Source organism: Sphaeramia orbicularis, chromosome 24, assembly GCF_902148855.1.
Source record: "Sphaeramia orbicularis chromosome 24, fSphaOr1.1, whole genome shotgun sequence".
NCBI lineage: Eukaryota > Metazoa > Chordata > Actinopteri > Kurtiformes > Apogonidae > Sphaeramia > Sphaeramia orbicularis.
In genome coordinates, this window is record NC_043979.1 from 14,865,557 (window position 1) to 14,893,451 (window position 27,895).

The following is a 27,895-nucleotide window of genomic DNA, read 5'->3' on the forward strand; positions in this document are numbered from 1 at the left end:
TTGACACCCCTGCTCTATAAGATAATTCTATGGTTGTTGTGTCGCTGTTCTGAGAAGTTCATATCTTTTAAAACTCAACTCTTAATGAACAACAGGCCTGTTATCAGCTTTGTATGACACATACAGTACATGTCCATGAGGAAGTTTTAAAAGGTTTATTTAGCTTAAGAAAGATAATTTTCTAATTGTTATGGAGTAAAACATACAATATACCAGTGTTCAACATTGAACTTTTTTTAATTTGCACTTTTTAGTGAATGCATCAGAAATCTACTACCCTTAATTAAATCCTCACCTCCCCTTATCCAAATTGTTTTATTTGTTCGAGATGATTAAATAATCAGGACAAGATGCTGTCAGCTCTTCTTACATCACCCTCTACATTGTTAAAAACTTAACATACCTCATTCACAAACACACATCCTCTCATGTCACCCAGCTGAACTCTACTCTATTTCTAAGATGACTGAAGTCTTCAATTTCCCTTCAGCTCATATGCGTCTTTACCTACCGCTGCTGTTTAATTCTTTTTTTTGTTTTTTGCCACTTGCACTGGAAGGCAAATGAGTTTCATTTTACTTGCCCCAGGCATACAGGCAGCCCTTATTTTCAAACCATGTATTTGCCTGCTGCACTGTACAGATATTCTACTCCCCTGCATTTCACAGTAAAATGTTCTACTTCCAATTTCAGGGATTTTAGTTGGAACATTACAGATGAGGAGAATACCAAAAACCTAGTGTAAGCACAGGTGTTTTGCTGCAGTTTTACAATAAATGACTCTAGATACAATTACAATACATCATGTAACATTATGTCATGTTGCGCAATTGTACGCACTGACCATGTTTGAAGTTTGATAGCATGATGTGACGTTCAGAGGTGGCTGACAGATTCTGTTCATTAGCACTGAGTCTATTTCGTTTCATACTTCTACTGCTCACTAAGCGACATTAACAAAGTGTTGCTTTTATTTTGTCTCCCTCCACTGTAAGTCATAGCACATGTCAGTCAGCTGAGCACTCAGACTCTCAGCTGGAGTGTCAGATAGACAAGCCAGTTAGACGTCCAGTTAAAGTGCCAGCATTCTCAGCCCACCAGCAATCTAGTCAGTCAGTCAGTCAGTCAGTCAGACCATATTAACATGCATCCTGCCCTCAGACACTGGATTCACTTTACCACACGGCAGCCGAGGAGGCAGATACACCGGAAGGAGGGGGTGGGAGGGGCTGGGGGGCGGTGTTTTGACTCAGCGAGAGGCCACTTTCAAACGGTTGCATTCTCAAGGTCTGCTGGGAGTGACCTTTGAACCTTGGGGGCTGTGAGTGTGAGTTCAGCCAGCGCATGTGTTTGTGCGCGCCCGTCTGCTGCGCTCCTCTGCTGGCCGTGCAGAGGCTGCAGCCTGCAGGGCCATGTGGAACTCATTTAACAGGAGAGCAGAGGAGGCTGAGCGCGTATACGAGGGAGGGCCGCGATGCCCTGGAAAACAGGCAGCCAGGCAAAGACGTAGGAAGCAGACAGAAAGGCAAAGCAGCTGACCGGGCATAGGAAGAAAGACACACTGGAGGATATTTTCTTTTCTGGAAAAAAAAAAAGGCAAAGATGCAGACAGACATCTCTCGTCTGTGTTTACATTGTTTCCTGTTACCAGGCATTAGGGTTGGATATCATCTGAATATGATTGATTCTGGCTTGGATTTCTGTTCTGCTTATTAATGCTGGTTCTCAGTGATTCACATCCAAAAAAAGAGGTCAATGTTTTGATAATAAAAATATATTTTTGTGCTTTTAAGTGTTAACTGATACAAAGTAAACAGTGTCTACTCTTACCAAAGGTATATTAGTAAGCCATGTTAAGGTTAGGGTTACAACTGAGCCATGTTTGAAATCGAGTAAATCAGGCTCTGATTTAGCCACGTGTTTCAGGTGAAGTCTAATACATGTATTTTTTTCCTCACAGTTGTTCTATTACAAGCCCAATCCTAGAGGAAAGACTCATGAACTTTACTGAGGGTGAGGGTTGGATGTAAAGGGCAGATGTCAAAAGGTTTGGCTAACTTTTAGTAGTCTTAGAGTCAAACACACTTATTTTAGCAACCTACAGAGAGTTATGGTCCTTTTTATAATAAAAAAAAAAGGGTTATTGTGTTTAATATAGCATAAGTAGAACCAAAATGAATGTTGTTACAGATACCTGGTACTTTTGTTGTTGGTTGTAATTAGGAACAGAGCTTCCCATTCTACAATACATAGCATTTTTAAGCTTGTAACATGTATTGCTCAATCTCAGCGAGTGGGCTTTGGGAGCGCTGCCTGCTCTCTCCCAGTTTAGTTTGTCACCTCATGTCCTCAGCATATGCCTCAGACTTTTTACCTGTGGAGTTAGCGTGCTCGCTCAGTTGGAGATATGAGTCACCGCTAAACTGCCTGAAATCAACAAGAGGAGCTGGAATTAGAAAGACAAAGAGAGGGATAACGCTGGGAGATTTTAGACTGCAAAGCCAAGAAAGTTGTCTGTGCTTGTGCGTCGCAGGTGTGTGTATGTGTGTCTGTGTGTGTGAGTGTATCTAGGGTAAACAGTGGTGGTCAGGAGGAGTGTGTCGCTGAGCTATAGAAAGGCTATGTCAAACAGAGCTTGGTATTTCCTTTCCCCCTTTTCTTTCTCTCTCGCGCACTCTCCTCTCTATCACTTTCTCTGCTGATGCATGATCTACCACTCTGTGGCATGTGGAAGGGGAGCCGTTGCTATGGCAACCCAAAGCCTGACTGGAGCAAGAGGTGGGGATTTGGGGGAAAGGAAGGGGAGGATGGGGGGGCAAATGGAGGAGAGCGTGCATGTCAACCTGGGTAGGCCTAATGCACTGCCCACACACAAGCATACAGTGAGTGATCAAGATTACAAAAGAGACTCTGTGCAGGGACTTACTTATAAGGTTATGGAGAGCAGAGCTGGAGATATCAGCGGCAGAGCCACGCTAACTGGAGTCAATAAGATTACTGTGGACACAGGCAGCAAGGAAACGGCTACACAGACACGGCAACAATGACAAATGACAAACAGATCTAACATAATTCATCTCTGCATGTTACAACAGGGTTCGGCACCAAGCACACAACATCGCCAAGTCGATTTCTGGGGGGGGCGCTCTCCACAACAACTTGTATGTTTTAATGAGCTTGTGGTTCCTGGGGTAAATTTAATTTCTCCTCATAACATCGATCATAAATTTATTGTAGGGCTTTTAAAACCAGAAAGTGGAGACATTAAAAAAAAAAAAGGAAGCATGGATGTATGTATTGCCGCTGCGGCTTTTTAGAATATGCACCTTGGAAATGATTCTGCGGCAGACAAAGAAAACAGCAGGTCATCATTTAGCGAATGCAAACTGACCCTAGAGATGAAAATGACAGCTGTTAGAGTGAACTGGGATGGCTGCGGTGAGCAGTTAGCCTTGAGTAATGAGAGTTTTTGGCTCAGATCTCTTCTCTTCTCTTGTCTTCTCTTCTCTTGTCTTCTCTTCTCTTCTCGTCAGCTGTTTCGGTGTTGAAAGTATAAACACCATGTTGACCTTGATTGAAAATGTAAAGCTGCATCAGAGACATGTTATTTCTCATGAATTGTAAATGTTTGTTTTAATCCCACTGTGGGTTTTAAGTGGAAATGTTATTGATTCTGAAGGAGAAAATGTTCCAGTATCCAGCAGAAATCCCCCTGGACACCTTAGAAAAAAGCAGAAAAAAGTGTTCAGAATCAAACTCCTGACAATAACAGTGACTACAGGCTCATGCATATACCTGTTGTCAGATTGGATGGTGACTGTGGGTAAAGTGTGATCCTCAGGTGTCCCCACAGACTCAAGTCCAGGCTTTTGGTGGCCCACTCAGGGATTTGTTTCAAAGCTGTTCTATTATCCTGGCTGCGTGGTTCAGGATGTTGAGCTGCCGGAAGGTGAATCTCGTTCCATTCTGAGGCTGAAGGGGTTTTTCTTTGAGGATCTGTTTGTATCTGCCTCAGTGTAGAAAACCGTGCACAGGTGATAAGCAGCACCTGGTTTTTGCCAGTCGTGATGCTTGGCTTTCCACTCGGAGAATTCAATTTTTGCCTCATTAGTATAGAGAGAGAGAGAGAGAGAGAGAGAGAGAGCAGTATTTGGTAAACTCCAGGTGGGCTTGCCATATGCCTGTTAATTCAGTAGAGGAGAATGGCAGAGTGCTGCAGAGATGGCAGCTTCTCCGGTGTCTTTGAAACTCAGTTAGCGTGGTCATCATTGGGCTCTGTCCTGAACAAATGGACAGCTCTTGGATGACAGGATGGGGTTTTATCCACCCAACCGTAACCGTGTTTCCATGTAATTGTCTAGTGAATGTGAAGGAAACTTTTGAAAAGTTTAAAAAAAAATAGACAGGAAGAAAATGCAGATTAGGCAGAATAAAAAATCAAGTAGGTTGTGTCATCAGAAAGTTGTGGGACAGTATAGGCTATAACAGACACAATGCACTGAAAAGGGACTTCTTGTTTGGGGATGATGCTTCTTTACCAGATCCAGATCCTGGTGGCAGATCCTGCCCCAGTCATTACTAATGGGAGAAGTGAAAAAGACATATGAACACCAGGGGTGTGACGCTACAGAGAAATTTCAGTTCAATACGTTTTTGGTACAGCAAAATGCTCCCGTTGCTCATAAATGCTCACAAATCGGAGACCTTAGAAAAAACGAAGGGTCTTTCAGCTCTGGCTTTGTACCTGTGAGCTGCCATGCTGGTTCACGTACAGCATGTGCATGGTGCGTGGATGGCTTAGACGTCCGTCTAGGATATCAAATACTGCACATGGGCGGCCACCCTGCTCATACTGTGTACGTTCCGCTTCAGGGTTTCTGTGGAAACTTAAAGCGAGTGTTTGTGTTCTTCACTTAGGGTACATGTATTCGTGTATTATACATGTACACCTCTGCATTGTGTTGAAAGCTCCAACCTGAACCTAAACTGTTTGGTACAAACGGGTGCACCATCACTCCCCTAATGAACACAGGTTGTGACACTGTGTGGTCACAGAAGTAAAGAAAGAACATTTATAACATTCTAAATGGCATTTTTCAGACGCACAGATCAACAAATATTACATTTGTTTTGTGTTTCACCATTAACCACTACTTATATTTTTTCATAGGTTGGTTCTATGGGGTGTAGTGCACATTGTAGGACTTAAGCTCTTGATGAAGATATTGCGTTAATAAACAGAAGTTGAAGGGTGTGATGCTACGATGCTCTTTTCATGTACTAAAGCATAATTTGGTCTCCTCATCAGTCAACATGTATCTGTTGCTAGTTCCACAGACTTTCCACACTTCTTCTCCCTTCCCTCCTCCTCCATCCTCTTCCTCTCCCTTAAAGTAGATACAACAGATCAGTCCTATGAGTTAAATCTCTAAGTTTCCCTCTCCCCAGTCTCCATTTGCATGTTAAATCTTTGTCAAATGTTGTCATTTCCATCAACCTTTTCTTCTGTGATTCTTCAAAATGCAAATAAAAACTAGAGTGATGGAAACACAGAGTTCATGTATAGTCCAAAGTACTCACATCATCTAGTTCCACAGAAAGAGGAGGTCATCATTACGGACAGATGTGTGCATTTCTAAATCCTCTCTAAGATGCCATCTAGTAGCAGTAGCAGCACCACTAATAGACTGTGTTTCTAGTTTTGATGTGTAATACACAGTTCTAACCTTGTTGGCTTTAGTTTTAAAGTGTGCTATCCTCTCTTTCTGTCCCGGCTGCCTGCTGTTGAACCCGTAAGCATCAGACAGGCTGGATTTAGCCTGGCCCAGCGGTCGTTGGTAATTGAATGATTCGCAGCGCCCTTAACTCAGTTATGACGCTTTCCTGCTCAATTTAACCTTGCCTTGCTCATCAATATTGCCCTGTTGGCCTCCTCAGACGGCCGGTGAATGCTCATTGAGCTGCTCCCGAGTCTTTATCGAGGTCCGATGGTGTTTTGGAGGAATGGTCTTCTGTGTTTCCTCTCGTCGTCAGGATTAACTCGCGTTTCCGTGTTCGTTTTCTTCTTATATTCCTGTTCACATTTTGAAGTGACACAGATATATCACTGCTTAATGGTTCTGTGTGTCTGCTGTTTTTTTCCCAGTTCCTCGTGGTGTGATCCAAAATGGTGCCCGAGTCAGAAGCCAGGCACTATTTCCTGTGATAAGACCCCTACCTGTAAGCCCTGTGGGGAGCAGAACCTCTGCCATCAGGTTGGTAAACTTTACTCCTGCTTTCCTCAGCCTTGTAATTAACCTGCACAAACACATTCCCTAACAGACACACCCACAACACACACCCACAAGACCTCAAACAAATACAAGACAAACACAAAAACAACAGGCTTTGACATTTTCATTCATATTTTTTTTAGTTTAATTTAGTCTTTAAGTTTGTTTTAGATTCCAGTTTACCAAGTGCATAAGTTTTAGACTAGTTTCAGGTTGTATGAGGAAAGCTTAATTAATAGAGCCTGAAAAGGTAGGAAGAAGAATTATGAGAATCAGGGTGGAGAAATAGTGTTACAGCAGCAAAGAGCAAGATGTGATAGAAAAAAGAATAAGATATAATAAAGAAAGGAGATGATATGAAAGGGATATAGTAAGCGTACTGCTGTATATATTAACCCTAAGCTTACACTGAATGATGGTATTGTGTGAGTGAATTTGTCAATTTTAATTTGAGCAAAAAAACAGTTTTATTCTCAAACACATGAACCATTACCATTTGTCGACCCACAGCAGAGCTCAGTAATTAGCACCTGGAGCTAAATCAAAAGCGAAATTTTTAATATTCTGCGTTATAGCCAGTGAAACTGCATAAAAAACACACTACTGGATCAGAGTCAAAGTGTTCCCATGCAGGACAGTGCTGCTTTATGTGTGTAAATTTAGCCCCTTTAATAAAATAGTATTTTGTTTTTCTTCTCCTTTTGGAATTTTACATTGGTTTGACCCCTGCTGTGGGATGTTGCTGCCACCTGGTGGAATTACTCTGTTACTGTTTCGTGTTTGCAACAAAACAAAACTTCTACCTCCAGTTTTTTTCATTTTACTTTGTGTTGTCTCATTCATTCTAGTTTTAATTTATTTTTTGTCTGTTTTCTGTGGTTTTTATTTAGTTTTTCTTCTAGAATAACCCTGCTTAATGCCAAACATTTCCACTGACACCTCTCATAATTACATCTTCATAATGATCAAAAGTCGGAGGCATTCAGAAGCTCCCTGCTGCTCAGAACATTTTATCCAGGTGTGTTTATATAACGGTATCTCACACACACTTCCACGCAAACACACAAACAGGTTTATTAGAGGGAGAGGCCTCATGATTCAAAGAACATTCGGAGCATGCATGGACATGCACATCCATCATAGGAGCATAAGAGTATGATGGTCCACACCGCATAATGAATTAAACATACCCAAAGGCTCACTAAAGGTATGCAGTGAATATTTGATCACTGTAAGAGGTGCATGTTTTTCTTATAAGATATTAATATGCCAGCCCTCTGATTCTGAATGGAGAAAATGTCCAGGGGACAAGGCACACTGCTGAAGCTCCTTTGATTTATTGGATGTCAGAATGCACCACTGTCCTTTAACGCCTTACAGAGAAAAGTGTCTCCTGACTAATAGAGCAAAATGCTGGATGTGTTGCACTAGAATGTGTAAGCTGACGTATAGTGGACAGTGGCTAAATGGCTTCAGTGCACAATCTGTGGCGCTGTGACTTTGAAGGTTGTGAGGTCCTCTGTGTGCTGAGCAAGTCCCACCACCGCAGGGACCACAAAAGCCACTCAACATGCGCCATGTGCTTTGAAAAATGCATAGGTGGCAATCTGAAAATGAGTCTGCTCTTTTTCTGTGAGGCTGACTCTTCCTTTGGAGATACAAGGTTTTAATCTGAGCAGAGAAATATGAATATTAGGCCCTGGAGGGTGTTTTAGGGTGATAGATTATCACCTGAGCGTTTTTGCTTCGGGGCCAAATGCATACCAAAATGAAGTGGAGCGTATACAGGCAGGCCACCTGGCTCGCAGTCTGACAGCACGACTAACAGTTTTCTCTCCCGCTCCGTGTCCTTGCTTCATACAGATCATCCCTGGGAGATTATCTAAGCCGAGGACAGGACAGCCCATCCCGCTACTCCCCTCCGCCCTGCGGCGAGGACCTCCAGGACGACCACACTTACAGCACGGCCAAATCCCCCAGCAGGCTGTGCCCCTCCCAGGTCGCCGCCCCATCCTCCCCTCTGGACGACGACGACATCATCGCTGTGGAGATCCAATCGGACGTCAAACCCGAGCCCCGGGAGATCCCCCTGGATTCTCACGTCACCACAGCCACTGCTACCTACATTTCCCAGCAACCCCTGCTGCGCGGACAGAGACGTAGTTCGGGGGCGGGGGCGGGGGCTGGGGTGGTGACGCTGGCGGGGAGCAGTTTGCCCTGGACCAAAAACCGAGGGGTGAGGGGCATTAGCGACACGCTGCCGCTGAAGAAGCGGCGTGCGGCGGCAGCGGTGGAGAAGCCACCGGAGAGCGACGACGAGGAGATGAAGGAGGCGGCGGGGTCGCTGCTTCACCTGGCAGGGGTCCGAGCCTGCCTCAACAACATCACAAACCGCACCGCCAAGGGCCAGAAGGAGCAGAAAGAGGCCCTGAGAAACTAAGACATGAACACACAAATACAGTAGAACAAGTACATAGTCACACAAACACACACAGATGGTATACAGCTTGAAACACACAAAACACAACACAAATACATACTACACAAATAGGTCAACAGGTAACGTTACTACAGCATTAGTCTCAACGGACACTTCTCATCTCCCTCTATCTATCTGCAGGGCATTAGGTGAATCCTACTTATTTGTGGCAATATCAAAAATCTATGTTTTCCTACATGTTCAGCAACACTAACATCAATGGGTATTTCTCATGTGTCTTTGTTGTTTTTGTTGTTTAAAAGGGGATGAAAGCCATAAAAAAAGCATGTTTTGTCACTAATTTGGACAAAGTCGCACGCGACAAAAATCACATTGAGGAGCGAATATGAACAGAAGATGGCTGTTTTGTCTTACCTGTTTGTTTCTATGTGAATCTGTAGCAATCTTGTAGTGATGCCAGCAAGGCGGCGAGAGCCCTGCGGAGACGAGCCTCTTTTTAACCAGACTTAAGAGCTCTCCTGGCGGCTCACTGGCATCACTTCTCCTACATCCACGAGCACAAATGTGAGACTGTGCCAAAGATAAGCGACCAGGTTGCTTCATGTAGCCGATACGACAGCTGACAAAAAAAAACAAACAAAAAGAAAATGGATTTAAAAAAAAAAAAAAAAAGACAGAGAAGAAGAAACAGAGGGCATAGTAGTAGTGAAGAGCTGGAAGAGAATGACCTTAAGTGTCAAAATAATTGTAAAACCCAATGTGATATATATTCATGCACTTAAAATTATTTTACGCCACTTATAATAAAAGCATCATGGGTAAAAACATGGTTTATTTCAAGAGCACTCATAGTATTTAAGAATAGATATATTAAAATAAAAAAAAAAGGTCATGTTTATCACCATAGAGATGGATAGTGTGCCGGGTCTGAGGCAATATCTCCTTCATTTTGTTGTTGTTGTTGCATAATGTAAACGTCCCTGAAACCTTCCCAGTACTTCTGTCCATAGACGTAGACACCTGGTATAGATATTGTAGCTACCAGCAGCTACCACACCTTCCAGTTCATTTTTACAATGTCAAAGAAATATATACATAAACTGTGGGTTTAGATTTCTGTTTGTGTCTGTTTACCCTCACTTCTACCCTCATAAAGATATAAGCAATTTGTCCCGTGTGGACAACTCTGTAAAAAGGTTAGAAAATATTTTATTTTTTTCCTTTCTTAATTGAAGCAATTTGACCTGCAGGACTTTCTCAGTTATATTGCATGGGTGCTTGTAAATAAGATAAAAAGCAAATCTTTTTTATTCAAAGATCATGTAAGATAAACGATGTATTTAGCATGAAGCATGACTTATTTTCATATAAACCTTGATCCTAGAAGAAAAAGTTTTGCCGCCAATTCTTATACCCGTGATTATATTGGATTTTTGTTTTTGTTTTCTTTGAATCTTTTTGGGTTCTTTTTCTGAGCGGGCTTTCAAAGACACGTCTTCAGGGAGGAAATGTGGGAGATCACTCTGCAATTAGAGGCCTGAGGGTGCCACCTCTGGGCTTTTGGTTCAGGCTATGTAGGCCAGCTGATTCACCTCTTAGGGGGTGGGCTTCCGTCTTCTTCTCCCTGTACAGTGATTTTTTGGTGTTTTCAGTGTTGACCCCCACCCCAGTGTTACTTCAGAACACATCTGTTGAGTGTGTGAGTTTATGTGCCCAGGAACACACACCCTTTAACATTGTGCCTGCCTGCCTGCCTGCCCTCAGTACTTCTGTTCTCATGTCTCCGACATGTTTTGACAGAACATTACCTGTCTTTATTTATAACAGTATTGTTTCTTTTTTTCTCCTGTGTGTAAATGTACATGTGTCCTTATTTCCCATTGACATTGTTCAGTGTAAATGTGTGCATCAGACGGGCATGGGAAATGTGTTGTCCTGAAAGAACCTCATATCTCTGAAAAAGGCTACTTGTTTGGAAGTGAAAAGAGAGCAGAATGTAAGAGATGGCATAAATGACAAAAAAAAAAAGGTTTGTTTTCTCTTATACAGTATTGTTAACCCATTTTAAGTAAAACTAGAGGAATTACTTGCAGTTCTGGATATCAAGCTTTCATACAGTCTATGATATATGATATATATTGGATATATATCTCAAGAGCCCAATCTGGAGATTAGAGGTTGTTCTTTTATATTTTGTTAACCTGTTAGACGTGTATGTGTACCTCACTTACAGTCATGAAAAAAATGGATTGAGATTTGCAAGGGCAGCAGAGAGCTTTGACATTCTTAGCATTAGAAGTGATATTTTACAATGACTGCACTGCCACTTTTTGGCATGCTTTGCTAAAAAAAATGGGAATGCATCAAAGTATTCATTTGTCCCTGATGTGCAGTGATATAGCCGACATAAAGAGCAGCTTAGTAAGAGAAGTCGTAGGCTGAGCATGGTGGGAAGTTTTGTTCACTGGTGTTGCAACACAGACAGACAAGGTTTTGTTTAAGATGAATAGACATTGAGTGTTTGTGAGCGAGCCAAGCAGGCAAACAAATGCATGTCCGGTCCACTGGTACAGTCTTTTCCGAACTGTAGCATGCATCACTGACTCTGCATTTTGTAAGGTATCCATGCCCACATATAAAAAAGGCTAAAGGAGACACTGTCAGTGTTGTTGTTGTGTGCCATCCGTCTCTTGTCTGATATCTGTCTGAGTGCTCCTGCAGCCCAGGTCAAGCACTCTGCTGTATTTGCAGTAACAATCCACTGTTGTGGTGACTAATAATGTGTTCGGTTGGCAAGAGGCATGTCAGAGGGAGAATGTGTTGCTTTAGCAACCACCTTTTTTCCCTCTGACTCACTCAGTGACATGCAGGAAAGATGAACTCCTGACCTACGTGTCCTGGAAAAACAGAGCAGCACATATACCTGGGACATTTTAAAGCAAAGGAAATAATATACTTCACTGCCTGAAAAGCCCCCAAAAACAAGTGTATCTTTCAAACCTGCCAAACGTACAATGAAATGCTCTTAATATAATAGTTGCCATTTTTTATTTCTTTTAGGGTTTTTATGCGCATTTTCGTTTTATGTTTTGTTTTCTCTCTGACAAAGTTATCTACAATACTGCCATTATATTTGGTGACTGTATGAGCTGAATATTGGAAAGCCATAGGTTAGAGATGTCAAAATGCAAAACTGTTATTGATCTGTGAGATGTGATGCAGAGTACACCCAGGTGTTGGTTTTCAGTAAATGTTCAATTCTCTCCTTATCGTGCAATCATATTGCCAAAGAATGATTTCAAGACCTATTTCATCACTACATGTAAATATCAACGTTGTCCAATACCGTGGCAAAAAATATATAAATGTTGTTTTATTTTGTTTTCCATTTTCTGAAAAACTACAATGATGTTTATGTGATGTATTGTCTTCCAGTTGGTTGCAATAATAAAAAATACAAGTTGCAGAACATTAGTTTGGCTGTCCTTTTTGACACTTTTTAATAGGATTAAATGTGCACATAAAGTAGCGTTTATATTAATAATACATGCAGTAGTAGCATCAGTGGCTACTAATGGGGGCTTAGAAATTAGCAGTGAAGTGTTTTTGTTAGTTTAGTCATCCTCTGTGTGAAATATAGCAAAACCTGAAAAGAAAGCATATCACCCATTGCTTCATTTCCCCGTAATGTGCAACAACCCCTTATACCAGTAAAGTGCTGCCTTTGTGAGACTGGAGACTCTTTAATTTGCTCTCAAGTCTGACCCCAATCATTAACCTCGCATATTCCCATCAACAAGGGTCTTATCATAACCACGCTGCTTCCACCAGTTAATTATTCATTTACTTCCTCTAATCATTTAAGTTCAATACTTCTGATTAAAGTCAAACTCTGCTTTCCCTCAGGGAAAGCTGTAAAAGTGTTAAGTGTACCGAAGAGTTTGTCTTTGCCTTATCAATCTGAGTGGTGCCATTTTGGAGTCGTGTGGCAGTGGAAGCCCATTCATAATTGAAGCCGAGACAGGCTTAATCTCGAGCCAGTGCCTCCCTGAGCAGCACGCTCCCACCACCAACACAACTGGAGCTAGCAGCTCCTCTGTTGCTATGCAACTACAGCAAAGAAAGAGGGGGGGAGAAAAAGTGTGCATTCTCCAGATCTTTAGAGAGCATCATACTACTCAGTTACTGAGAGTGAGACTCAAAGGTGGCTACGACATGCCTTGGACAACAAAGCTTTGTGTGTGTTCACCCGTAAATCAATAAGCATCTTCTAGATACAAATCTCCAATCAGATTTTTTACTTATCACTTTATTATTTTTTCATTGTGACAAAGAAATAGGTGACAAGTAATTACAGAAGTACATCCTCCTCATTAGTTTCGGGCAGGCCCTTAATTTCCTCTCAGAGAAATAAATTATGTTTCTTCTGTTCTGTTGTGACATTCACACACCATTTCAGAGGGTGAGGCGGAGCACACTGAAGTGCTAAGTGGATTGATGCACAGAGAACTGTGTGTTTGCTGGTCTATATCATCCATATCCACCGAATGACCAGTAAGGCAAGTTTCCATGGAGACAGAAGTGGAGGTAACATTCTCTTGTCAGCTCTCATTTATTGCAAAGCTTTATTGTTTCTGGAAATGCTCCCCTGGTAGTGAGTGCAGGTGAATTTTTGGATTGGACACACACCACTTACAAAGCTCATTGAAAAATTCACTTAAATCTTGTTATGTTGAATGGCATGTAAAATAGCTGCATGTTATAAAGTGAATGGGTTGTCTCTGTGTGTCTGTGTGTGTTTGTGTGTGTGGTGGAATCACAAAGCAGAGGCTTGCTTCCTGGACTTCTGGTATGCAGTGTGATCACACTCTTGTGGTGGCATTGTGTTACTACATGAAATATGTTGAAACAAAAACATGGTGAGGACAACAACAATGGTGGTAATAAAAGCCACTCAGATACTGCTAAGCAACAATATTTAAGACATAAAAATTCCCCTCTGAAAATCCTATCAAAATGACCTCTGTCATATGTTTATTGAACTTTCTTTAACGTAAAACATGTGAAGAACAGAATCAGACACATCCACGATTTATTTAGTTTAAGTTAACACATTTGGTAAGTTGACCTAATGAAAAGTGATAGATAGATAGATAGATAGATAGATAGATAGATAGATAGATAGATAGATAGATAGATAGATAGATAGATAGATAGATAGATAGATAGATAGATAGATAGATAGATAGACAGACAGAAAAAATACAAAACAGAATTTGAAAAATATGACCACATGTTCCTCCAAACCGTGCACAAATGAGCTGCTTAAGATAAATATAAGTTTGATTTTTGAGCAGTAATAAATAAATAATAAAATCTATTGCAATTGAATCATAATGACCTTTTCTGTTTAATGTCATCTGGACTTTGCAGAAAATTACACTGAAATAAATTACCAATTACCAATAAATTACCAACAAATTACCAAAATGGATGATAAATTATTATGATTATTAGTAGTAGAAGTACTATTTATTACTAACCTCTCATAACTATGCTCGAAATGAAAGAAGACACTCTTGTTGGGTTAAATATTATACAATGTACTGTCTGCGACGGTTACGGCGCCTAAATCGTTTTAACCGGCTCCATTTTATGTATTTACAGTAGATCTAATTCAGTAAACAAGATCACTACGCATTATAAAGCTAATGCGCTCTAATCGGTCACATTACATGTAAACTTCATTTCCCAGAAGCAGCCGCGACGTTGATTAGTAATCATAGTCTTCTTGAAATCTCGCGGTACGTTCTGTTTGACCCTGCCCTATGTCTCGCGCACTCGCAGCTCCATCGCTCAGTATATAAAGCAGGACAACGACGGAAGGAGGACGGCTGGGGAGTCGCAGCCCGGGATTGTAAATAAGACCGTCAAAACTGTGTTTTATTTACAAAAGTGATGCCGGCTGTTTTAAAGTATCGTTCCCAGTTGTTTTAAACCGTTTTTCGTAATTTTTGGCTCTATCTCTCGCCTATTTCCGTGTGGTTTTTACACTACGCGTATAATGGCGAGCTCGGCTAACTCGAACCCAGTGGTAAGGATCAATCTCTAAGGATTGTCAGCGGGGAAAAATGGGGGTAAAGTTAAAGAAAAGCTGTCGAAGAGCAGGTTTTATTTATTGCAGTAAAAGTGAATACGCTTGTGCAAACACTGCATTGGTCTATCAAATAAAATTATAACCGAGTCAGTCATTCGGCCATTTTATTCAGTTTTCGAAACTAGTTTTTCTCTCCTTCTCAGATTAAACATTATTGATAAAGCAGTGGTCGCTATTTGGGGTCTGTGTCGATAAGAATAGGAATCCGAATAAGTTAACACTGGAGTAAAGTTCAGATGGAGTGAAATGTTATTTTAAGCTTTAGTGTGTCCATGAGTCGGCTAATAGTTGTTTCATGATGCCTTAGAGGTTTGTGGTCTCTGTTGTGTTGCTGAATTGATTTGAGACACTATTAGCATTAGCTTAAAGGTTGTGGTTTTACTTTGAATGTCAGCTTTGCTTTTTTTTATACGACTCAGTGTATTTGAGACAAGTAGCGTATTTTGCGTAATTTCTAAATCCAAACGTACTCAAAGCACCTTCTCATCACCCACTGCGAGTGTATTGCTCTCGTTTTCTTTTATTCAAATATCCTTTTCCGAAAGTCGTTGTCAGTAGTTGAAACGTTCAGTCAACTGCCTCATCATTGTCCACCATTCCACGACCAGAAGGCAGGACAGCCGTCCCAAACCACCACTTTGACCCATCTCATATCAAATTTGTCCTGCTCCCTACCAAAAAAAACAAAAAAACGGCCATACTTATTTGTCAAAGTTGAGCACTCATATGTTATTACACCGAAAATATCCTCCACAGTTCGCCATAAAACGTACACTTTGACGAGGCTGTCGAGCGCGCGCTGTGTGCCGCTCCGTAAAATGGCTTCCACGTCTCCCCTCTCTGCGCTTCTGGACCTCCTCCTTTCCGCTGCCTGGTTTTATACAGCCATATTGGCTCTCTAATATAGACTGCCGGGGATGGGAAGGTGCTACTCGACGCTACGTCATCGGCTCTACATATAAACACCAGACTGCTTTAAATAGTGGAGGAGCAGACGGGCCGAGGGGAGGGAGACACAGTCCGAGGTCCGTGCCGTGGACATCGGGGACAATGCGGAGCGGGGAGCGCAGTGCGACTTCGGCTTGTGTTGACACGACGTCCCCCCCCAGTATCGCTTCCTTTATATTGTATGTTGTCGGTGTGTTATGCGCGTGCAGGCCACCCCTGTCACGAGGGCCGTATACGTGGATGGCCGTGGAGATTAAAATAGGTCAGTTAGCATGACAAGCCACGCAGCGAATAGATAAAAGCCAACGGATTATGTTGCATGGCCTGGTTTCAGGGTTGACTAAAGGCTGAGGCTGCGTGGATGTTAACACACTCACATATAGGGGTGTAAGAAAGTAGCGGTTCTGCAATATATTGCGATATTTCATTTCACAATACTGTGTCGGTATTAAAGTGTACTGTATCTTTATTTTTAGGTGTTTATTAAAATGTAGATATGGCAGAGGTTCATTTTTGCTTTTTTGTTTAAATTTTCTTCATTATTATTTAACATTGTTATATTAAATAATGTTAGTTCCTTTGTTGGGGTTTTACAAAAATAATGTTCTGATGTTAGTTATGAACTAATAATGGATTGGATTTTATATAGCGCTTTTCTAGACACCCAAAGCACTTTACATTATTGATCTATTATTCATTCGCTCTCACATTCTCCCTCTGGTGGTGGTAAACTACATCTGTAGCCACAGCTGGCCTGGGGCAGACTGACAGAAGCGTGGCTGCCAATTTGCACCTACGGCCCCTCTGACCACCACCAAACATTCATACGCATTCATACACCAGTGTGAGTGGCACTGGAGGCAAGGAGGGTGAAGTGTCTTGCCCAAGGACACAACAGCACATGGAGAGAGCAGGATTCGAACCTCCAACACCTACCCTTCGGTTATTGGACGACCCGCTCTACTACCTGAGCCATGGCCGCCCTAACTATTAGACTAATACAACTAATAGAATGTGAACATTTGAACAGGATCTTAAACTGTAATGTCTATAAAACATCATTTAAGTTTGAACACAGGAACATATTGTGATATAGCATTAGATCCTGTTCTCATCAAATAAGAATGTGTTTAGTATTTGTTCATATTTCTGGTGTAATTCAATTCTTCAAGGAAATAATCATTGAAAAAAGAAACAAACAAAAATATTGCCTTTTTAACAGTATCGTGATTTATTGTATCATGATGCTAGTATTGTGATTTGTATCGTATCGCCAGATTCTTGCCAATACACACCCTTACTCACATACATCATATAACCATATTAGAGAAAGGAATGCCTGATTGATATTCAGAAGTAAATACAATACCTGGTTATGACTGTAATATTTTCCTACTTAAACCTCCATAGATATGTATACATATTTACATTACTCTTGGGATATTTATTTGTTATTGACACATTTATTTTTTTATAATAACTGAGATTATTTAAGTTTTCACTAGTCTGTGTTTAAAAGGTTTTCCCTTTTTGTGTTTGTTTTGTAGCCTAAACTATACAAGTCTGTCATTGAAGATGTGATCAATGAAGTGCGAGAGCTGTTCCTGGACGAGGGAGTCGATGAGCAAGTGCTTCTGGAGCTGAAGACGGTAAACGTCCTCAGCAGTATTGTTCCTGTGAACAGCCACTAAAGGAGAAATATCTAAAACACCAGCTTCCCTTTCCTTTTTACTGTCTTTATGGTTTACTCTGTGTTTTCTGCTTCTTTCTTAAACGTTTACACTTTGGTAATAAGAATAGGCAAGGCAGATTTATTTGTAGAGCTGCAACCGATTAATCAACTCAAAGTGATCCAAAAAAATCATTCAACTACAGTTCTCCTGAATCAAAGCTTCGTTTCCTTCATTTCTCTGCTGTTAAACATTGGTTCCACTGTTGTTTCACACAGACGCTTATTGTGACGCACAAAGAAGCTTCAATTCAGGAAAACTGCAATAGAATATCTCCCTTCAATCAATTCGAGTCAATTAATCGAATCAGGAATTTTTTTGCATTGGCTTCAAGCACCTAGTCGATTAATCGGTTGCAGCTCTATTTATTTGTATAGCCCAATTCATACACAGGGCAATTCACAGTGCTTTACAAAAATGGAAAAGAGACAAATTAAAAACACACAATTACAATGAAAACATAATCAGTAAAACATGAATAATCTATTAAAATAAAGTAAAAGAGAAGAGTGCAGACAGAACACTTTCAGTTGTTATATTCACAGTTGAACAAAGTCGTTTTCAGCCTGGACTCAAACATTGTCAGAGTAGAGGCCTGTCTCACATCATCAGGAAGACTGTTCAAGAGTTTAGCTGCGTGGAGCTGAAATGCAGCTTCAGTGTGTTTAGTCCTGACTCTGGGCACCAGCAAAAGACCAGTCCCTGAGGTTCTCAGGGTCTGAGATGGTTCATGTGGGACCAACATGTCAGAGAGTAAAAAGTCCATTTATCTACTGAAGTTTGCTCCAGATGTATTCATTGTAATGCTAATGTATGCTTAATGCATGCTCTGTGAGTGCCATCTTGCCATCTGTCATTAGTAATTGTTTACCTCTGTTTTTGTGCATGATGCCTCAGCTATGGGAGAACAAACTGTTGCAGTCCAAAGCAGTGGAGGGCTTCCACACCGAGGAGCAGGCAGCTCTGCAGGCCGCTCAGCAACAGCAACAACAGCAGCAGCAAGTTCAGCAGGTCCAACAAGTGCAGCAGGTGACTCAGCCAGCGCAGGCTCAGCAGGTCATCCTCCCTCCACCGCAGCAGCAAGGTTAGTCACAAATGCACAACAACAAATAGGACATGTTACATTTGTGCCTTTTTTGTAATCATTACGCAAGACATTTTAAAATGAGAAATGTGGCTATTTTTGTGATCAGTAGTCCACAAGTGAACATTTTTCCAGTTTTGTTGGGACTACAGTTTCACATTGAGCAGTAGATGAAATCATGTTAAGTTGTTCATTATTATAATTTTATATAACAAAGGTCTTATTGTGATAAGTAGTTTTGAAACAAATAATGATATAACCATTTGGTATTTCTCTTTACAGCTCCCCAGCAGCAAGTTATTGTTCAGGATTCCAAGATTCTACAGCATATGAGTGCAACAGGGATGGTATGTGGTTACATGGGAAAGTATACGACAAATACACTCCTTTGAATTGCTTTGTGGCTATGAATAAGGTGTATTTACCTATGCTTTCATACGTAGAGGGAGGAATTTATACATATTACTCAAACATAAAGTAAATGAATATATGAAAGTAGAGAAACTGCAGTTGGCATGCAGTCTTATCTCATAGGAAAGTTGCAGTTGATGTTGTAGTGGTAAAGATTGTAAAAGTGTGTGGTATTCAGGACTCTGACCTGGAGTACCAGAGATGCAGGGGTTATTATGTAGCCTTAACGCAGTCCTGTGTTTGTGTTCTGCATAACAAACAGCGTCTGTTCAATTTTACACAATGAAGTGTGACTACTTTTCCTTCCTGTTGTACATCCTCTTCATGACTACACCTCTCCAATAAGCCTGTTAATATGAGACCTCCATTCATGCTGTTCTGAATTTTTTTTTAATCCTCATAAACCAGGGCAGTTAAAAAAAAAAGACTGTTTACATGCACACCAGTATCCCTGTGTTTTTCAGAATATGACATAATTCTGCATAAGATACAGGTCACGTGAACAGAACATGAACACAGACAAATGGAACATTTTCTGATGAAGATTTGAGATGAGTAGATGTAGTTCTGGCTTCAGAAGCATTGTTTGGACATGTTGAAAGCACATTTGTAGTAAGTCTGTGTCTGAGACGATGTCTCCTCTCTGCGTCGTACACAAACCAACAAGCCAACAACAGTTTCTGATTCATGAAGAAACCCTACTGCTTTTTAAACATTAGAAAATACATGGATATGTGCAAGCATTGGAACACTGACCTTTTCAAGATGGTGTTTTGATGGAGTGAAAATGAGCCTGTGTTAGTACAGTGAACAAGTCTTCCACCAGTAGAAACCTCTCTTGTGTTAATTACAACATGCACAGCTGCATGTAAACAGTAATATTGTGAATATTCATTGTCATTAGCCCTGTGAACCGCCGTAGTGTTTGTGGAATGGGGGCAAAAACCAGAATATTTTGTGCTTGTAAACAGAGCGACTGCTTTTATTACAGCAGCAAAGGGAGCATAAATGCTAGCAGTTAATTGTTAGGTGGTGGTGCAGAATGTCATGAATTTTAAGCTCTCTCTGGGGAAATACTCTTAGGTCATAAATACCTGTGTGTTGTATAATGTGTGTTTTAATTATGTTCACAGTGCACTGACGATCCTTTTTTGGCTTCTGTACTGGAGTATTAGTCAGATTTCTGTTCTGCCCAGGGCCTCAGTGTTCATGTGTCTGTCAAAGTGGTTGTCACTCCCACTTCCTTGTTCCAGTCATGTATCATGTGTGTACTCTTTTTGTCCTCTAGAGTGCAGCAGCTACCGCAGCAGCCCTTGCTTTGCCCACAGGGGTCACCCCGTACCAACAGCTCATCACCAGCCAAGGTAAGAAACACACACAAGTTATCAGCTTTTCAGACAAATGTAACGGATAAACAGCAAAAGTCCCTTTAATTTGTCACATTAAAGATATTGGTGGAGCTCAGATTTTTGTCAGTGTGAGTGCCAGAGCACAAGAGATGCAAGTACGTTAACGCCTTCCTGTGCCTTTGTGGCCACTCAGGCCAGATCCTGCAGGTAGTCCGTGCTGCTAATGGGGCTCAGTTTATCATCCAGCAGCCCCAGCAGCAGATCCTTCTGCAGCAGCAGATGCAGCCAGGTGGTGTCCAGGCCCCAGTCATCCAACAGGTATGAGCAATCACACATCCAAAATGCACACATGGAACACCCAGCTGTAGTAAATAGAGGCTTTTTGGAGTAAAGATGAAATGGATGTTTGGATATATGTGTGGGCGAAATGTGTAACTCAAGGGAACAATGAAACATGGTTTCCATGAGAGCAGGAAAAGAGTTGACTGATTTTCCAGTCATGGAATATGAAGGAAAAGTAAAATTTGTTGTCTTGAATTTATTTTGACATTCTACCTTTTTCCTCCAGCTGAAAATGAACCACAAGAACACAATTTAAGCTCTCCAAAATGAATAACACTGACCTCTGAATTAGGGATGTCTGATATTGGCTTTTTTGCCAAAAAACGATATGCTGATATTGTCCAACGCTTAATTTCCAATTCCGATATCTACCGATATTGCTGCTGATATATGTGGGATATTAAACTAATTTTAGGTAATATCACATATCTCCTGTCATGGAATTAACACATCATGCCTAATTTTATTGTGATGCCCCATTGGATGCATTCTCAAATGCAACAAGGCTTTCAAAATGTAAACACTGTCTGTGCAAAGAATACATACTTCAGCTTAATACTAAAGCCAAATCAAACAGTGTCTTGCCTGTGTCCCTGCTGACATTATACAGCTGAATCTGTTCCATGTCCTCATTCTGAATCTGAACTCACTCTAACAGATTCAGACTAGCTGTCCTTTGTCTTGTCCCATGTCTGTGTGTCTGTCTTCTCCTTGAATGTCTTCTATAAATGTCTCTTTTCTCTTCCACCTGTCTGTCATTTTCTCCGTGTTGCTCTGTGCCCCCACCCCCACCCCCCCACAGACAGACACACACATACTTCGTGTCGTACCCGTGCCTCCGTGTTTCCCGTGTTCTGTGTCCGTCTCCCTCACCTTCTATTTCTCCGTTCCTGTCTCTAAATGGCTCTTCTGTAACTCCATCATATATTGAATTGTCAGACTCTGTCTCCATAATCATCTTTAAGGCTTTTGAAACTGCGCGCGGTTCCTGCAGAGTCTGCATTTCCTCATTCAATGACTGCCGCTGGATGCGTTGCCATGGGATACGGAGACTCCAGTGCGAAAACGTTAAACCCGGTCTGTCATTTTTCCAAAAAAGCTGCTTAATTGTTTGTTTTTGGACTATGGAAAGTAATTCACACGATCCGCAACAGCTTCAACTACAGTATAACAGTGAAAACACGGAGTGACGGAAAATCTCGTCACTGGCGGAGAAAGAGTTAAGTTGTGGAAAAAATGCCATATTTATTTATTTTCTCTCCCTCCCTCCATGAGTCTATTACAGTGTGGCAACTCTACTGTACAATTTTGAAAACTGCGCATTTCTTTCAGCTACAAACAATGCTTCATTTACACGTCGGTAAATGCCGGTGAAATCAAGGCATTATTTTATCAGTTTTAATGATAGGGAAAAAAAATGATACCGATATTCACTGATATTACATTTTAATGCCAGTATCGGGCCGATAATATCGGTGGGCCGATATTATCGGACATCCCTACTCTGAATGGACTAAATTATATTTTAGTCTGTATTTATGGATGAGACTCATTTCAGTTGGTGTCCCTCAGTGAAGTTGTTGAAAATCCTATGAACACACTCCTGGGTCATGTCACATGCAGTGTGTAGCACATGCAGGTTGACTGATAACTGTTTTTGAGTACTAGCTTTATAGATGAATTTTGTGCTCATCTTTTTTATGTCTCAAATTACGCGCGTGTTCCAGACTTCACCTACGTATTTGTGATTCACATCTGGCTATTAGCACAGCACTACATGTCTATTAAATCAGCATTTTAGCATATGGGATCCTGTTAACAGATGAGGAACGGATGAACTTAAGAATGAGCATCTGCACTTCAGCAGGCCAACATCTACAGACTGTAAGTAATGATTATCTATAATCTAATGATCTATGTATAATCTTTCTAGGTTTTGACTCCTCTCCAGGGAGGCCTTCCTCAGCAGACAGGAGTTATCATCCAACCACAGCAGATTGTCTTAGGTTCAGGAAACAAAGTTCAAGGCAATACACAGGTTGGTAACACTTAACCAAATAAGTGAAACATGTTTTGTATCTCCTGCCTTCTAAAGCCCTGTGTCCTGTCTGTCAGGTGATGCAGGCAGCAGCCATGGCACCACAGCCTGGTCAGGCAGCAGCTCAGGTCCAGCAGGTCCAGCAGGCCCAGGGTGCAGCTGCACCACAGGTCACCACCCAGCCCCAGGCCCAGCAGCAGGCCCAGGCCCAACCCCAACCTCAGGCCCAGCAGCCTCCCATGATGCTGCAGGTGGATGGAGCCGGAGACACTTCCTCAGAGGAAGATGAGGATGAGGAAGAAGAGTATGATGAAGACGATGAGGAGGAGAAAGACAAGGATGGGGGAGAAGATGGGCAGGTGGAGGAGGTAAATTTAATGTCTGCCAGCAACTTTTAGAAATATGATGTGAACCTTTCAAGACTATTAAAGCCATCTTGGCTTCAGCAGTGGTCTGAACAGACTATTTGGGATTTCTTAAAGTTCATCCTGTGCATAATTCAGAGGGAACCTTCCTTACTGTGCTTCTCCAAAGAGGAAAATCTCCTGACGGTCACAGACTGCAGAGAGCAAAAAAAAAAAACCTGTGTTATCTGAAACAGTTGACAGCGTTGTTGTTCAACTTGCTGGTTTTGCTTCCTCATTAGGAGCCTCTGAACAGCGGGGATGATGTCAGCGATGAGGAGGACCAGGAGCTGTTTGATACAGAGAATGTAGTGGTCTGCCAGTATGACAAGGTAAAAAAAACCTTCACCCTTAACCTACGCTCTTTATCTGATCCAGGTTGAAGTGTGTTTCAATACCCTTTTACAGCTGCTGTTTCCATCACTGAGGTTACTGGAAATGGAAAAATGGGGGAAAATGTCCTCAATTTCATGAGTGTTGTAACATTGGCTTCTCCTCGAGTCATGACAATAGATATTTTAGATATTTAGGTAGTGGTGAGAACAACTCCCGTGATCCTGTGCTGCTTCATGAAATCATCAAACTCCATCTTCTGGTATTGTTTTGATTGTAAGATCCCTGGTGGTAGAAATGACACCCTGTCAGTTTAATGGAACATAAAAACACCTTTTACAAGTACATTCTGAATAATGAATATTTAACTCGTATGAAAATATTTTTGGAGGTGGCAACAGGTAGTGTGGACCTATGAGACCAAATTATTCTCAGGTCCATTTTAGGTGAAAACATTGATCGTCCTGTCAGTCTGTGTATCGTAGCATGTATAAGGTTAATTATACTGCCACCTGCTGGTGACACTATGCAGCTTAATGGTTCATAAACTAGGTAAAGGATGTGCCTCTATTCTTTTTTTTTTTCCTTTCTTTCCACAATTCCAAAGTTGAAAAATGTGCATGACATTTACAAAGAAACTATTGCTTAATAAAATGTTTAAACTTATGTTACAGTTCATTGATATTCTGTTCAGCTGTTAGGGATCTACAGACTGCGTGCAGTGGTTAAAAACACTGAAGACTGTGTCCACTCAACTGAAGCAATGTCCATCTGTCCTTGACGCCTACAACATTCATTTCCTTCTCCTCAGATTCACAGAAGTAAGAACAAATGGAAATTCCACCTGAAGGACGGGATCATGAATCTGAACGGGAGAGACTATGTCTTCTCCAAAGCCATTGGGGATGCTGAGTGGTGAAGTAGACAAAAGAAGAAAAAAAAACAGACAAAGCAACAGGAGCAGGGACTCTGTAACTCCTTCTATCCAGTTAACAGACACTTCAATATCCTTCCATATCCTGTGACTGGATTGATTTCAGGAAACTTCTTCTGAGACTTTGAGAATCTGACAAACCCAAAGGACTGTGAGGTACTGTAAACCTGGGTGTCGTCAGGAACACTCGACTCGCCTTGTGGGGGAAGGGGAAAGCCTGCAAATGGTCATTTTTATTTTTCTTCCTCCAGGCATCTTTACCTTTTTCCCCGATTGAATTCAGTCATTGCAAAATAAGCATTTTCACATCATACAGGTGTAGTGGACCAGGGTGGCCTGACCTGCCCCGCCACAGGAGGTCAGAAGTTATTCATCGTGACCCCGTAGATGGAAAAACAAACACCTTCATTAATGCACTGTAGTCGGTTGACTGGATCGAAATTGAAGTCATAACTTAGTGCCACCAGTCAATTTTGCTGCCTTTAGAACGGCCAGAATCAACTTTTGGCTTTGAATTTCTTTTTTCTTTTTTTTTTTTTTTCTTTTTTCGTTATCGGATCATAATTCTGTCTCAATTCATGTTTATGAACATGGTGCTCCAGAGTGTTTTATTTAGGTATTGTTTTAAACATTTTTTTTAAAAAATGTCTTTGATGAAGGTTTAAGAAAACAAAGTTGAAATTACACGGATCTTTAAAAGTGAGTAATAGTTTTTAAAACTCTTCTGAGGAGTGGTGAATCCAAACCAGTATCGTTGCTTTTACCCTTGGCTTCTCTGGAGCTTCATTCCATCTTAAGAAAAATATATATGAAAAGAAAAAAAAAAGGAACAGATCCAACACTGAAATCATTTGAGAATTGTACAAAACGTCTGTGAGTCTGTCCCGTTGGTGTATCCTCTTTGCTTTTAATTTAGTTCTCTGCAGCCGTCGCAAACATTTGCACTGTCAGTTTATCAATGTGTTGTGAAATCAGTCGGGCAAGTTAAAAAGTAGCCACAGTGTGTTTTGTCTGTGGGGGTGTGTGTGTGTGTTTGTTTGAAGGAAAGTGACTGACTGTACAGGCATGTAGTGAGTGTGCACGTATGTATGGTGTGTGTGTGTGTGTGTGTGTGTCACTGATTTTCTCTGGAAATCTATTAGTAATTCTTTTCTTGCACACCCAATAATCTTCAAAACGTCACGTTTTAACAGTAAAATTTCACCTGTAACGTTCTCTTTTTTTTCTTTGTTTTTTTTTTGGTGGGGGCATGGTGGAGATTTTTGTTTTTCTATTTATTCCTGAAAGTTGATTAACTGTTCTAATTCTTTGAAAGGTTGGAAAGCCGCACCAAACTGTGCTCTTATAATCTAAGTGTTCCTTTTTTTTCTGTTGGCTGGACAAAGCTGCATAACGCCGTGTTCCAAATCATTTCGTCCACCATATGTTTTCCTGTGCTTTTCATTTTATTCATGACTTTTAAAATGAGAATATTTTCTATCAAAGTGAATTTAACCAGGGGGCCCGTGTGTTTCTCTGCAGTTTGTTTTTAGTGCCCCTGTTGCAGCAATTTGAAATAAAGTCTGTGTTTTTTGGCTGTTTGTGTCTATTTGCTTACTGGTTGGACTCTATAAAAACCTGAAACTGGGAGAAACTATAAAACTGAGAAGTCAACAATAAGAAATGAGTGCATCTATTTTGTTTTAAGGACTCGTAAAAACAGAAGTGACTGCCTTTTTAAAGAGTGCAGTCGGTGTTAAGCAGATACAGAGTTAATAGCCCATCACATCTTCAAAAATAATTAAACCGCCATGGGAGGGGATTCTAGCACGTATCAAATAAAACACTTCTTGAAAAAATCATCACCGTCCTCAGACTCCAACTTCCACTGTTATTATCCACTAAAATTAAAATGGCCCCAAGGTGCTTTTTAATGTTAGTCTCTATTATCTGATATTGTGCCTTTTTTAAATTAAAGTTTTCTTGTTTTCACCGTTATAGGTAAGGTTATGAGCAAGATTACAGCTATTAAAATGTGCTCTTGTTGTAATCTAATCACTGTTAAAAATTAACTAAATGTACTGTTTATAACTACTTCTTAAAATTCAATTGTTTTCAAACTGTGTAAGGTTGTGCTCTGAATGCATTTAGTTTACTCTTGACACATTAAAGGGTCAGTGTGTAATCAAATCATGACAAAAAAATTTTAACAAATTTTGAGATTTTTTCCTAAATGACAACTTAAAGGTTCATTTTGCATGCTCTTGTGCTGACATTAAGCTTGTGTTGGACTTTCTCTGTGCTTGGAGCTGGTCATTTGATGTAAGCCAGGGGTGTCAAACATGCAGCCCGGGGGCCAAAACCAGCCCACCCAAGGGTCGAATCCACACAGGATGAATCTGTGAGGTGCAACTGAAGACTCACTGCAAAAATCTAAATCTTACCAAGTGCATTTTTCTTATTTCTAGTCAAAATATCTCATCACACTTAAAATAAGACATAATCGCCTAAAGAGTAATTTTTTAGTGAGATATAAGAACTTATTTTTGGACAATAGATCTTGAAAATCTTATTTCAAGAAATCTTACCAAGATGATTTTCACTTGTTCCATTGGCAGATTTTTATTTTTATTTTATTTTTTTTTTAAAAAAGAAAAACTTAAATTAAGCAAAAAAAAATCTGCCAATGGAACAAGTGAAAATTATTTTGGTAAAATTTCAAAAATAAGTTCTTACATCTCACTGAAAAGTTACTCCTTAGGTGATTATGTCTTATTTTAAGTGTGATGAGATATTTTGGCAAGAAATGAGAAAAATAAACTTGGTAAGATGTTTTTGTTTTTTTTTTTCCCAGTGTATTAACAGTCTAGGACACAGGTGTCAAACATGCGGCCCAGGGGCCAAATCTGGCCCGCCAAAGGGTCCATTCCGGCCCGTGGGATGAAAGCGCAAAAATTAAACTGAACAGTCCAGGTTCTCCAAATCCTTTTGGTTCAGGTTCCACATACAGACCAATGTGATCTACAGTAAAAATAACAACACAATAACCCATAAATAATGACAACTACAATTTTTCTTTATGAAAAATTATGTGGAAAAAATTTAAGTGAAAAAAACTAACATTACACTGAGAAAATATTTACATTTACAAAACTATTCTTTGGCAATAAAATGCAAATAAATACATAAATAAAAACAAAGATGAACAACCCTAAATGTGCAGTTTTAACAATATTCTGCCTGTTACTAAATGTTTGGTGCATTTATGGATCCAGTGTGATCTGTAGTTGTGTTAATAATAAGAGATGGAATATTGTAGAAATTGTTCAAATTTTAGTTCCAAACTCCAAAATTTTAACAATATTCTGCCTGTTACCAAATGTTTATGGAACACTGTGTGTAATGTTCATGTATAAATAATAAGTCCAGGCATAATATTGTTAAAATTGCACTAATTTTTCAAATGAAATTTCT

The 27,895-nt window shown here is 40.6% G+C and overlaps 2 protein-coding genes across 2 annotated transcripts in view; both read left to right on the plus strand.

Moving 5' to 3' along the window:
- The window catches only part of ches1 (checkpoint suppressor 1), an 83,748-nt gene extending 71,567 nt beyond the window's left edge, over positions 1-12,181 (plus strand). Inside the window, exons 5-6 of the mRNA XM_030127846.1 lie at positions 6,146-6,254; positions 8,136-12,181. Of these exons, the coding sequence (XP_029983706.1) occupies positions 6,146-6,254; positions 8,136-8,712 (686 nt within the window). The 3' untranslated portion in view covers positions 8,713-12,181. The remainder of the gene's footprint in view (positions 1-6,145; positions 6,255-8,135) is intronic.
- A 2,459-nt stretch (positions 12,182-14,640) lies between these two features.
- On the plus strand, positions 14,641-26,018 carry gtf2a1 (general transcription factor IIA, 1). The gene is made up of 10 exons (XM_030127848.1): positions 14,641-14,806; positions 17,365-17,466; positions 18,445-18,631; positions 18,914-18,978; positions 20,331-20,406; positions 20,585-20,709; positions 22,667-22,771; positions 22,849-23,139; positions 23,418-23,507; positions 24,320-26,018. The coding sequence occupies exons 1-10, from the start codon at positions 14,777-14,779 to the stop codon at positions 24,425-24,427; spliced, it is 1,179 nt and encodes a 392-aa protein (XP_029983708.1). The 5' UTR covers positions 14,641-14,776; the 3' UTR covers positions 24,428-26,018.
- Positions 26,019-27,895: the final 1,877 nt, after the last annotated feature.

Bases quoted from the DNA above. Each gene is read 5' to 3' on its own strand.
- gtf2a1 (XM_030127848.1), top strand. From the start codon at position 14,777: ATGGCGAGCTCGGCTAACTCGAACCCAGTG. The intron at 18,632-18,913 runs GTTAGTCACAAA...TTCTCTTTACAG, and splicing joins CCCTCCACCGCAGCAGCAAG to CTCCCCAGCAGCAAGTTATT. The intron at 20,407-20,584 runs GTAAGAAACACA...GTGGCCACTCAG, and splicing joins ACAGCTCATCACCAGCCAAG to GCCAGATCCTGCAGGTAGTC.